Genomic DNA, 13422 nt, shown 5'->3' with positions numbered 1-13422 from the left:
GCATTAAAAATTATAAAAATTACTAAGCAGCTGCTGATGAGGATGCTGGGCTGAATTCCGACACTTAGTGAATTGAGAGTTAATGTCAAAATGGCATTCTGTTTCAAGAGACTGGTAATTGCGTTAGTTTTTGTGGACACTTGGGTTTGCCAAGGTCAGCTGGCTTTCTCAGATTCTTGGGTCTGCAGGATTTAATTCTTATACCTTATTTATGTCTGTCTTGGATGTATTGTTCTTGAAAGAGCAAGTCATGGCTGGGGGAGAAATTCCTTTTCTTCAGGCAGCGATGTCATTAGACATCCCTGTTGGGAAGCAGTGTTATTCTCGATATGCCCAATATTACAAGGTCACTGCTACATATTCTTACTCAACCACACTTTCTTGGTGAAGTTAAAGCATGTGTAGATGTAGTCCTAAAAATGCAGGTTTGTACCTTTGACTAAGTCTGTGCTTGGGCTTTAGTCAAAACCTTTGTGCCAAACAAAATGTAACAATCTGGATGCTATCAGTGGTGTTTGATCAGTCTAACACATCTGTTCTTTTCAAGATAGTCCTGTTCTTGCTTCAGTTATTAAGGACTTTAGTGATGCTTTGTCTACCATTTTTATGTTGTTTCTCATCGAAGAATGCCTTAGGCGTTCCCCATGTGTGGATATCTCAATTGAGCTTTTGTAAAAAAATGCAGAATTTTTGTGATGAGACATTCAGTTTTCTCCCCAAGCCTCACTGATTAACTAGATGGTTCTGATATTGCTGTTAATATTCCTTCCTTGTTTTGTCTGCTTAGGGACATTTTTCCTCTTGCATTTCATTGAAAAAAGGCTCCAAACTTGCATTTCACACACTGTTCTGATCCTACATTTGCATGTTGAATATTCTTTAAATAAAGATTATGGCCTGGGCTTGAAGCTCTAAGGGTTAGCTTATTTGAAATGTTTCTAGTGCTTCTAGAAGCGCATTTTACAAAGCCTTTTGGTTTACATTTACTATGTAGATGTAACAGAGCATGGTAAGAGGTCAGTGGTTTTCTTAGACTTGTTAGCAACCTTAATAAATGATAACTCAGGGATCCAGCTTTGAATATGCTTCACTTCCCACGCTGAGTGCTTCTTCATAGATCTGTTTCAGGACAGACTAGGGCCAGCGTGTTTTACATGCCTTCAGCTGGTCCAAGTTACCAGTCCTTGCTCTCTTGCACAGCCTGAATTCCCAATTTTCTTTTCTAACATTCCCCCAACCTGATACTGGCATGGAGTTATCACAGTGCCACTCTCTACAGCTCCCTGAAAGGAGGTTGTAGCCAGGTCAGTCTCTTCTTCCAGGCAGGCAGTGCACGACAAAAGGAAATGGTCTCAAGCTGCTAGGGAAGGTTTACGTTGGACATTAGGAGGAATTTCTTCACCGAAAGGGTGATTAGACATTGGAATGGGCTGTCCAGGAAGGTGGTGGAGTCACAGTCCGTGGAGGTGTTTAAGGGAAGAGTGAATGTGGCACTCAGTGCCATGGTTGACCTGGTGGTGTTCAACTCTAGGTTGGACTCTATGACCTCAGAGGTCTTTTCCAACCTAAATGATTCTGTTATTCTGTAATTCCTTCATGGTTTGTTCTTACGGTTTCTTGAGTTGGAGAAAAAAGCTCTGCTGATATTTGGGGATAAATCCACAGACAGACTTTGGGAATTATGTGGGATTATGTGTGTAGCTCTTCCTGGAATCAAGTGAATGCTGAATAGCAATTCTGAAACCTGAGTGCACTCAAATGTGGAGGTACTGGTAAGGCTCCTTACCTGGGCCTCCTGTGACCAGTGCCATCTCCGGTTGAGATGGGCAGTGGGGTTGTCCACATCTGGAGGTTTTAAACACAGTTCCTGGTTTTCCTTGATGCTGCAGACTGCTTGATATGGGGATATGCTTTGTTCCCCTAAAACAAAGGAAACTTGTGCAGAAAATATGATACCAAATTGAGCTTCCTTTAGGTTTTGTCTCTCAGTTTTACTACTTAAAACAAGAGGCATACTTGAGCCCTCAGATTTTCCTGCTTGCATACAACTGTAGGTAATTGTATGTATTCAAGTTACCTTGAATAAATTTATCTGAAAACTCTGGTTTAGTCCATTTTTGTCCCACGCACAGATTTATGCATGTAGATGCCTGTTCAAGGCCATGAAAGCGTGTTGTCTACCAGTTTGATGGTAAATCCCAGTTTAGGTTGCAAATCAAAATGGAAAGAGCAGTGTTAACTTCTTTTTTGGTGCACTGCCAGTGAGAGTTCTGCATCAGCATTTCATGGTCCAACATTTTCAACGTTTTTCTTCTTTCCCCCCTTCCCCTGTGTGTGAAATTTCAGCAGATTGTTATGCAAAGCAGTTTTGTGTCTCAGTGTGACTGGGGAGACAGCTGTTGGGCCTAATGAGGAGTGCGAGCGCCACAGCATTTCTGGTGATTGAGACCCACGGAGGGAGCAGGATGTTCGAGGCCAGGCAGTGGTGTGTGCTGAGGAAGTGCCACGCTGTCAGCTGGAAGTACACGCTCGGCTGCTCCCTATGACAAGATAAATGAGTTTTGCTGGGGTTTGGCGGTGGCTGAAGCTTTTTTGGAGAATAGTAGCAGCACACCAAACTCCCTGTGGGACCCACAGTTTGAAGTGTCATAAGAGTGCTTCCTCTTTGCTTGTTTCTTTTTTTTTTTTTCCCTTTAATGTCCTACAATACCTGTCATCTTTTTGAGTTATTAAAAATCTAATGTCTTCTAGCATTCAATTAACATGGGAGCTGATGATCTTTTGTTGACACTTTTTATTAATTTAGCTGAGGGGATGTTAACCAGAGTTTTATCTGGGTTAGAACATACTGGAGACTAACACAAGCGAAAATTAAGTCTGGCCACATGAAAATAGTGGATAAAAGCTTTTAATCTTTGTGATATGGATGAGGTTATGGAGACAATGCTTTTGAAAGGTTATTTGTTTTTTGGCTGCTTCTGTTAACTTCTTCCTTCCCACAGACTTTGAATCCCTCTCTTGTCACCATTCTCCTTTAGTTGTGTTGAAATCCTGGTTTAGTTTATATTTATAAGTAGGAAGTGGCCTTTCTTCTTGTTGCTTTTTTTTTTTTTTTAATTAAAAAAAAATAAACACAAAACTAAGAAAAAAATTGCTGAGATGCATCTGTCATATTAAGAGATGCCCCAGTTGGAATATCAGAGGAGACAGAATGTAATTTGTACTGCATAAGATCTATGAGCACAGCACTTGCTCATGTTTCAAGTAAGTAGTGTTGAGCATGTTTCTGAATTTAGATGCATATGATTTCTTAAAATATGAACTCATTATGTTCCACTTAAAAAAAAAAAAAAAAAAAAGAAGGAAAAAAACAAAACAAAACAAACAAAAAACAACAACAAAAAAAAAACCACCAAAAAACCCCAAACCCCACGTTGTCTTTACTCAGATGAATGAAGTGCTGGTAACACTCCCCAGAGTTGTCAGGTTTGTGAGAATGATACTGTTTTGGCCTTTCTAGACTTGTTAAGTTACTTAAACTTCAAGCCTTGCAATTCTATTTTGAAAATGAGATATCTTTGAGAATTGAATTGTCTGTTTTCCTTAGAGGAGTCATGCTTCATTTTTGTAAAAGCACAAGGAATGTTATGCAGACATCGATATACTGTTTGGTTTGGAAGTGGGACCAAAGTTCTTGATAAACATTGGGTTCAGTAAGAATTGCTTTTATATTTAGCTATTAAATTCAAAACTTCTTGTGTAAAAGACTGTTTTCACGGTCCCATGTGCTTGCAAATAGTGCACATCCCAGTCTGCAGGGCTTGCAGGGCCAAGCTGAGGCTGAATGGAGGGTTAAGACCACTAAGCCCCTTTAAAGTTGTCACTAAAAACAGACTAGCAGCTTTCCCTTTGCCTCTCTATCAGTTGCCCTATTTCCAGAGAGCTGCAGCAGAATTTAATTGTATTTTTATTTTACAAACTTTTGCTCGGTGTATCCAGTAATATCTGAACGGTTAAGCTGAAAAGAGTGAGTTAAGCTGGAAAGGATTTTGTTATCTTTTGAGGGTCTTTGGAGGTGCAGGAAGGATTGAGCTAACCTGGGGTTGGCATTCTGTTTTCCTGGAAATAGTTTTGAATGTTTTCATTTAAAAATGATAAATCTAAGGATTAGAGAACCTTATGTGGTCAAAGAAACGTAACCATGTTTGAAAGTGATAAATGATAAAGCAAAACCAATATGAGATCAAAGAAGCTGGAAAGCTCTTTAAAGTTTTGAGAAAAAGCACCCAAATGTGGAGGGTTATTTTAAGACAGTTTCACAACGTATTCCAGCTGTAATTGGAATAAAATGTATGTTGGGAAAACAGATCAGTTTTGTTTGTTGGCAGCAGAATACCAAAGTGCAGTATATTCACTCACCTGGAGATTTTCTGTGCCTTGAATTCTTTATGCTGTTGTGTGCTAGGAAGTCTCCCAATGTGTGTGGAAATTATGGAGATTGAATAGAGAATTTTAAACTTATAAACATCTCTTCATGAGCATTGCAGCAGTGTAGAGATTAGTGAAAACCTGAATTTTTTTTCTGAGCTTCTTTGTGTAAAGAACCTAGTGAGAAGTGCAGATATTCGTAAATTTAAAGGAGTTTGGGCCTGTAGGAGACGACTTTAGTGGTAAGAACATGCCAGCTGTATTGTGCAGCAGCTTGACTGCATGAGTGAATTTTCTTCCTAAATAAGAAGGTGCCTGATGAAAGAGACTCAGCACTTGTGGCCTTCATGTGTGTTGTAACTTCTTGACTTTTTGTTCGTAAAGTCCAGAAGATTACTCGAAGACCTCTTGGTTCTTTCTGTAATCATCTCCCTGGTGGCTTAGCTGCACTCTAATAATGTGTTAGGAAACTTGGTATCATGAATAAAGTGGGCCTTCATCCTAATTAAAACTTAATTTGGTGTCAATTTAAATTAAGATGCTTGCATAAACCAGTCCATTGTGACCTGGCTTGTGCTAATCTTAATCAGCAGCTGGGATAGGACATGAATTCAAATTTCTGCAGAACAACTAAAGTGACAGTAACAACTGACAACTTAAATTAAAATTACTAAATTCTAAGAAACTGATGTGCATGACCCAAGTTACAAGATAGGTCATTAAATCAAAGCTGTAGAAACAGAATTGAGAAGCCTTCCCTAATGATTATAAGGAAAGACAAAAATACTTTGTTAGTACGTTATGTGGGCGGAAAATAACTGGTTTTGAGTTGGGAATTCACACAATTATGATGAAAATTGTAGTACAAAAGCTTTTAATTGGTTAAATATAAAATAAATGTAAAATATTTAAAAATAATCATAGAATCATCATGAAAATTGTTTGTTTGAGCCTAGTATATTGATGATATACTGTTATCTGAAGCTGTAAAATACAAAGATAATAAAATTCTAAAATAAAATTCATTATAAAATAGCTTCTGGAAGTAACATGTTGCACTTTTAATTGCTAGAAATATTCTCATGAGTCTTTCTCTGACCGCCCTTGTGTATTTCTAGGCATAGTAGGTAAAATTTATACTGTACACTTGTGCTTCTTATTACTACTTGCCATTTCTTATCCGACTCTCAGACTTTAGCTGCTTGTAAAACAGGACTAGAAATCACAATTAGCGATTGTCACATTGCTGTAGCTATTGGTAGTGGAAATATACTGGAGACTCTGTGGATTACAGCATATTTGTGTGTTTACAGAATAGCTTTAGCTACATCTCAGGTGTTTGGGACCTCCTCAGTATCTGTGCAGTGAGTAAAAATGGGGTAGTTCTACAGAAATCTTTGCTTGGTTACTGATCTCAAATCACTTAAGAAGAAGATCTGTGCTCTGTGCTACAGATTCATTTGGGGTTGTGTGATAAACCTGTTGGACATTAGTGCAGAACTCCAAAAGTGAATTCAGGTTTCAAGATGGGGCCTGTTTAGCTTGTGTCAGAATCAGTGGAATATGGAAAATGCCTCCCGAGTGAGTCTCTACTGTTGGGCTGCTTCTGTTAGCACTTGGGCCAGTCAAGCCCTGTTCACCTTAAGTGTCATAGCTTCTTGTAAGAATAGTTTTTTATTCAAAAATAACTGCTTGGAATTTTAAAATTTCAGATTACTCTGCTTAAAAAAAAAAAAAAAAAGGCAAGCTATATATACTAAAGGGAGCGCAGGAACAGAAAGTAAAACTTTAAATCAGCAGCTAGTTTAATAAAGAAGTTTAGAGTTTGACATCTTTGTCTTTACTCCTGATTGTTTAGCACTGTGACATCTGCAGTTTTCACTGTGGGAGACAATGTTGTTTCTGGTAGTGATGACCGTACAGTGAAAGTCTGGGATTTGAAAAACATGAGGTCTCCTATTGCGACGATCCGCACAGATTCTGCAGTCAACAGGTAAGCAGATCTCTGAGTTACTGCTTTGTTTAATTCATGCTTTCTTCATGAATTCTTATTTTTTTTCACATGTGGGAATGGTTTACAGCTGTGCCACAGAGGTTTAAACTGCACATTTCTTTCCTGAGAGGGTGTTCAAATCTTGGAACAGGCTTCCTAGAGAGGTGGTTGATACCCCAAGCCTTCCAGTATTTAAGAGGTATTTGGACAATGCCCTTAATAACATGCTTTAAGCTTTAGTCAGGCCTGAACTGGTCAGGTAGTTGGACTGGATGATTGTTGCAGGTACCTTTCAACTGAAATAGTCTATTCTATTAATTCACTGAATATACATTTATTTTTTGTCCCTGAGATTTATAAGAATTTTAAAAAGGTCTGAAATGGTTTTATAAAATGCAGGTGTGATCAACATTTATTTTTAGTAAGTACGTTGCCTTTAAGAAATTTTCTATAAGAAAATGCAAATGTTAGGGCTATTTGAGGCTCTAGTACAATAGAAAACTCCTTAATGGTTCAATTTTTTTTTTTTTTTTCTTTTTCCATTTGTGAATTCTAGCCAGGAAAAATTCACCTTCGTCCCTTCCTATGAGCTTAAATTCGTGCTGTCAGTTTCTATTTGCCAGGCTCATTGTTTCCCACGCAGCCTCCTTTTGTCCCTTCTCTGCAGGATTAGCGTGTGCGTTGGCCAGAGAATCATCGCCCTTCCCCACGACAACCGGCAGGTTCGATTGTTCGACATGTCAGGGGTGCGGCTGGCGCGGCTCCCTCGCAGCAACAGACAGGTACCTGCAGAGCTGCACCTTGGTGTGTCTGTCCTTCCTCAGGCAAGGTTAAAAGTGGCATTTGGTCTCTCTAGCTTAAAGCTGAACAGCACTGGTCTGAATGAATATGCTGGTACTTATTAAAAATAACCGACGTGCCAGTATGGAACATTTGCAACTTTTTTATTGGAAATGGTGTTTCAAGTTGATTTTGTCATGATTTTTCCCCCTTACTAAAGTGAAACACGTCTGCTTTCTCTATGAAATGGAAAAAGTGTGTAAGAGCATTTCAGATGTGTTTTAATGTCTTGATGCGAATTGTGTCAGAAAAATGGGTCACTATGAGGTTTAATGGTGATTTTCTCATGGTGGGGTGTTTGTTTGTTTGTTTTTGTGGGGGTTTTGTTTGCTTTTGTTTTAAATTACACAGTGTCTAATTGGTTTATATATTCCAAGCTGCATGGGGCTCTGAGTAATGTGGTGTAGTGGAAAGTGTCCCTCCCCATGGCAGGAAAGTTGGAACCAGATGATCTTTAAGGTCCCTTCCAACCCAAACCATTCCGTGAATCAATGGCATAGAAACATAGAAGGAAAAAATGACGGTCAGTTTTGTGAGCTCACCTTATATGATTTTGTGATGAATTTTAATTTTTTTCTTCTATGCTTATTCACATACATTCTAGATCCATACTACCATGTAATAAACCATCCTTGCCACAGCCATCAAGTTTTGTTCCTTTATGGCACTATTTGCATGGCAAGAATCACTAATGGAGCAAATCAGACTAAGTGAAATTAATTGGATTATGTCACATAAATAGGCCTTTTTGGGGGTTGATTCAGCAGTTCTTGATGGAATTTAAGAAGGCGTTCTAAGACTTACTCTCTTTTAGATTTTTTTCTAATTTAAGTGGGTTTTTAAATTTATTGTTGTCTCGAGGTTTTTTTTTTTATGTGCGTGTGTGTGTGTGGTTTTTTTTTCCCTTAGTAGTTCCATTCAGGCTGACACTATTAAAATCATGACTTTTTTTTTTTTTTTTTTTTTTTTTTTTTAAACCTGAATGTTGGTCAGAACTCTGTTATGGACATTTTTGTTGCTATTGAACTATTTTCATCAGTATGACATTTTTTCTGCTGCAGTATTACCCCTCCTGAATTATAAATGATATGGACACTTAGTCTTGCAGGCTTGTTACAAAGTAGTTGCCTGTCACCGAGACACACAAAGAAATCACACGCAGACAAGAGATTTTTGCAGGGGTTCTTCTGATCTAGCTCCCAGCTGAAAGAGCGGAGAGAAGAAGGCCCTTTGTTTATTTTTTACTTTTTATACATTTGTGGGTCTAGCAGAAGATTGGCTTTTTGGGGTTTCTACCCCTCAGCCTCAGTGGCCAGACAAATTGTCAGTTACAATTGTTTTCAAGTTAGAAATATGCAAACAAAGGACAAAGAATGAACAACAAAGGATTTGTTTATATTACTTCTGTGGGAAAGGTAGAAAAACTGCTCTAATATTCTACAGTAACTAAAAGATCTGACTCCATTTATGAAAATCAAAAGGCTAATAAAGAAACTCAGAAAAACTAGGATAACAGTTGCCAGCAAGTAGTTCCTTATTTTAAGACTGCTTTTAATAAAAAAAATGCTGAAATTGAAATTTGATTTGCTTTTGTAAAGAAAATGTAACTAGATAGCAAACAGACCTGGGAAAACTCAAAAGTTTTGATGCATCTTTTGTATGCATCTGTCCTTATGGATGCCGTGCTGGTGCTAAGGAGTCTCATCATTATGAAAACTTACACCTTGCAGATGCCTTTAGGATTCTCCAGGGCTGTTTGCAAAGAATAGTGTGAGGATTGGCAGGGTCGCATTCTGAGCTGCAGCGAGCTGTTGCCCCAGCAGTTCCCAAATCCGTGTCGGTAACGGTGCTGTCTCTTGCGCTGTGGCAGGGGCACAGGAGGATGGTTTGCTGCTCTGCCTGGTGTGAGGACCACCCCATCTGTAACCTCTTCACGTGTGGGTTTGACCGTCAGGCCATCGGCTGGAACATCAACATCCCCGCTTTGCTGCAAGAGAAGTGAAATGCTGAGAGAGTTTCTGCGTTTGTGTTGCTGTGGACTTCTACACCTGGGCAGACTTTTCTGAACACTGGTCTGCTGTCACTGTAAAAGCTCTTCCGTGAGGGGAGACTTGAGCAAGTGTTGTTCTTGTTACCACATTGTGCACAGTTTGCATGGGTTGTACAGAGAAATGTGATTTTTTAAAAACTAGTTTGTCTTGTGTATGAACTTTTATATTTTGGCATCCACTGGTCAATATGTTCACTGTTGCGTAGAGCACATTAAGTGTTCATAAGTTATTTAGCGTTTAATAGTTACACAGTAGGGCATTACATTTGTGACATAAATGTGAAACTTATGTAATTACTGTAGAGAGTGTATACAGTCTGTTATGTTTTTCCATGACTCTACATATCTGCCTTGTGTTAAAAGGAATCTGCAGGGCTAAAACTTTGAAATGAAGTGTGAATTTCACTAGTTGTATGATTGTAAACATTTTCCTGTTTGCATCTGATTTGAATACTTTTTTTAGTGCTGCCGTATAGTGCAACTTCAACTCCATTTTTACTCTGGCCACTAGAGAGATAGTAGATTTGAGAAGGAAAATGCAAGCAACTTGTAGTGAGTATAGACTGCCAGGTTTATTTGTTATCTTTTTTGTACTTTTTATTTTGAAAAAAGAAAAAGGTTCATTCTGCCCTTCTTATATAAAGTGATTCTGAAACCTCATCACATTTCATATTAGTAAAAATCCAGAATATTATGATTCTAATCACTGAAATCTAGTCAAGCAAATTTTGAAGCACTTTAGTTTATAGCTGTTGTTATAAACCATTTATGAAAGTTTGACTTTACCAGGGAACGTGAGCTAACCTTTGTAAGAAGGATTAATTCCTTTTGGTGATCTGCCCAGAAAGGAAATAGTTTTTTGGGGGTTGATGATTTTGTTTATGTACCTACAGTGAGCATACTTTTAATTGTATTCACTTCCCATATTTTTATTTTGAGCCAGCAATACAAAGTAAATGAGTACTACCTCAAAAATGAATGTCAGTCAAGATGCATCAAATCTCTCTGTAGCCTAGAAAAAAGCACTTTTGGTCTCTGGCTGAAGTACTATCTCTGACAGGAGAGGAAAGACAATCATCCCACATGTGATTCTTTAGGTAGTTAACACATGGAGCAATACTCTAAGTCAACATCGTCTGTCACAGTTCTGTTCTCAGCCGTGACAGGGGCGCTGCAGTCCCTGTCCTGTTCCAGAAGGGGGTGAGCAGCATAGCTCGCCCTTCTTTCTCCCAGTGATCTTACTCTGGTTTTGCCCCTCGCTGTGTTTAGCTGTTTTTGCACTGGCAGTGGGGTGTTGCTCTGCAGCTGTTTCTATCAGTAAATGCAGGTGGCAGCTGGTGTCTTGGAAAGAATAGAAAGGCTGCCTCAGACAGACACTTGTTTTTTTGGCTAAAGGGAGATGCTGCCCCTGACTGTCTGACATATCACAGTACAAGATGAAGGGTGGGGGTAAGGAAGGGTGCACTCTGACAGTGGGAATCTTGGGGTTCATGGTCTGTTGGCAGAAGTATTACGAGCTTTTTATCTCATCATCATGATTCTGTGCAACTACAGCTGTGCTCATGTCCTCTACAGCACTGTTTATGACATTAAGACAGGAGTTACCTGGTTCTCCTGTTTAACACTTGTGTGGCTTGGGAGTACAGTGGGATGGGATAATGAATTTATCGGTGAGGAATGGAAGGAAAACAGGGGTCCTAAACATAATTTTGGACTGTAACATTAAGGAAACTCAAAATATTTAATGAAGAATATGCATGTGTAGTGTCTTTATAGTACATGTCATCAGAGTAGTTTGATCCCTTGTTTTTTTCTGTTGTGGGGTTTGGGATTTTTTTGTGAGGTACAAGATGGACAACTGTTCTGAAATAATCTTAAATACTAAAACTAGTGAGGTTGCAGAAAGCAGCTGCAGAGTTTTAAGTCTTTTGGTGGTAAGAGTTAAATGGTGTGACAGTGTTTATTTTCTCTTTTTTTTTTTTTTCTCCTGGGATTTTTACTCTGGGTTAAAGCCATTTGATGTTGGGTTACAGGTTTTATTCCTTAAGAAAACAAGACTCACTTTCTTTTAGTTGGTAACAGAGAGAACTTTACAAAGGTTTATGCTTCTTTTAAAAAAAGAGAAAAATGTCTGGCCAGTACAAGCAGTTTCTCCAGCATGGCCTGCATGTAGGATCTGGAGCAATGGCTCTCCTTCATTACCTGAGGCAGAGGAGGGAGTCATTGGTTTGGGGCCTGCTAAACTAAAGTGTCTAAGCTTCTCTCATACATATGTAATACAGAACCACTGGACTCTATGCAGTTTAATCATCATTGCTGCAAACTTTTTATATCACCAGAGGGACCATCCTCTGGCACCAGGAATGGGTGATTGCATGGCTTCATTTTGAAAAGAATCAACCAAACAAGGTGCTAGAGCCACGTTCTTATGAGCAGGCTAATACTTAAATCAGCTGAACACAACTATCACTTAGTTTTCTATACTGTAATGAAGGGTAAGCCAAACTGCCATTCCCCTTGAAGCAAAACATATGAGCAGGGGTAGTGAATAGTACTACATTGACTAAATATGTGGAAAACATTTCATGGCTCTAAATGTTCTAAAGAGTGTTTTTTCAGCACTGAACAATGTCCAGCATTTCATTAAATGGAGGAGAGTTGCAGTTACAGTTTCAGTATTGTGCAGAATTTCACAGAAAACTCATCACCAGGCAAAACCAAGCTTCTGTGTCTTTCTCTCAAGCAATGCACATCAATGTTCACAATGTTTGTGTATACTTTACAATCAGAAAGGTCTGGAATGAAACATCTTATTTGTTGCCTAAATCTGTGAAACCTGCCTTTGGGGAAAAGAATTTATAAGTTATGTGGAACCACTTTTTATTATTCTGCTAATTTGTTTTTAGATGTAAACTGTTTTTCTTCATTACAATTCAAAATGCATTAAAACATTCAACATTTTTTTTTTTTTTGCAATTTGCTGTTCTTCTGTGTTGCATTAAGGTGGCTGCTGATGTTGATGTTTCAATTTTTTGTAGTCAGAGGATCTTCCTATTCACTTTTCTACTCAAAAAACAAGCTGCATGTTTGTTTCTGAGGCATTGATGAGGACAGTTTGGAAGAGAAGTATCGTTACCATTCAGGATGGCTCAAATAATACGTAGAACTTTGGTTCATTCAGAGGGCATTATAGCAAAGGTTTATTGAAAGACAAGCTCTTTTATACAGTATTTCGGTACAGTGGATATTTGGTTGTTTCAGACCAACACCTCTCAGTAAATATCTTTGCCAGTAAGCAACTTGGAAACACACCAGGTGTCAGGAAGACGATATCTACAAGGATTGTTTTGGGTTCCTCCTTATGATTTCCCAGGCCCAAGTGAGAGAGTTATGTACTTGGTTTTACCAACAGGCTTCAAGCTGCTGCCTGGAGCCTAAAATCAAATTTCTGACCTCTGTCAGTTTCTACAGAGAAGTCCAAGTCTGTTTATTACAGTAGGTCTTCTGTAGAACTAGTAGTCACGGTGCCAGTAAAATATCTAGACTGAAAGGGTGTTCAGGACTCCATTGGTACTGTCTTCTCCCGTTCTGTATGGAAAAAAAATTGTATCTTATGCAGAAGATGCAATTGCAATTTATACACTTTAAAAACTGACATTTTAAAATGAAATCTAAACAAGTTTTTTTATGTTTAGTTTACAACGAAAGTATTGTAAAACTACTCTGATGAGTAGAGGGTACTCTGCACCCTCAGTTTTTCTGTAGGTTAAAGGTTGGTTGGTTGTTGCACCCATGTTCAAACCAAAGCTGTGTAGTGTTGGAATAAAACCCAGAGCACACTTGGTGTTGTAGAGAGCCTTGGGTTTCAAAAGCCAAGGCAGAGTCCTGGCTGGTACCTGAGTGCAGGATGTTGCCTTATGTGCATCTTATTCTCCTTCAATGTGCTTTAGGATCCCTCATTGCCACATTTGGAATTAATCAGAGTTGCTGGTGATCTGGACCAAAAATAAGAGGCCGGAGTTCCAAAGTAGCACAATAGACATAAGGGCGGGGTTGAGATAGAATCCCAAACCCTGGGCTTTAGTTGATTTTAGTTGAGGGCTTCCAAATC

At 38.7% G+C, this 13422-nt stretch overlaps 1 protein-coding gene across 5 annotated transcripts in view; it reads left to right on the top strand.

Annotated features, from left to right (window-relative positions):
- The window catches only part of WDR37 (WD repeat domain 37), a 44805-nt gene extending 32520 nt beyond the window's left edge, over nt 1–12285 (top strand). For 3 of the 5 annotated variants that reach the window (XM_040071369.2, XM_040071350.2, XM_040071361.2), the window contains 3 exons: nt 6287–6421; nt 7089–7203; nt 9132–12263. In XM_040071369.2, the coding sequence (XP_039927303.1) occupies nt 6287–6421; nt 7089–7203; nt 9132–9263 (382 nt within the window). In that variant the 3' untranslated portion in view covers nt 9264–12263. Of the gene's footprint in view, nt 1–6286; nt 6422–7088; nt 7204–9131 lie in introns of all 5 variants that reach the window. The other 2 variants (XM_040071339.2, XM_040071328.1) reach the window with 2 other exon arrangements.
- Nucleotides 12286–13422: the final 1137 nt, after the last annotated feature.

This window comes from Hirundo rustica, chromosome 1 (genome assembly GCF_015227805.2).
Source record: "Hirundo rustica isolate bHirRus1 chromosome 1, bHirRus1.pri.v3, whole genome shotgun sequence".
NCBI classification, from domain to species: Eukaryota; Metazoa; Chordata; class Aves; order Passeriformes; family Hirundinidae; genus Hirundo; species Hirundo rustica.
The sequence above is the reverse complement of the archived record's forward strand: the minus strand, read 5'-3'. Positions and strand labels throughout refer to the sequence as shown.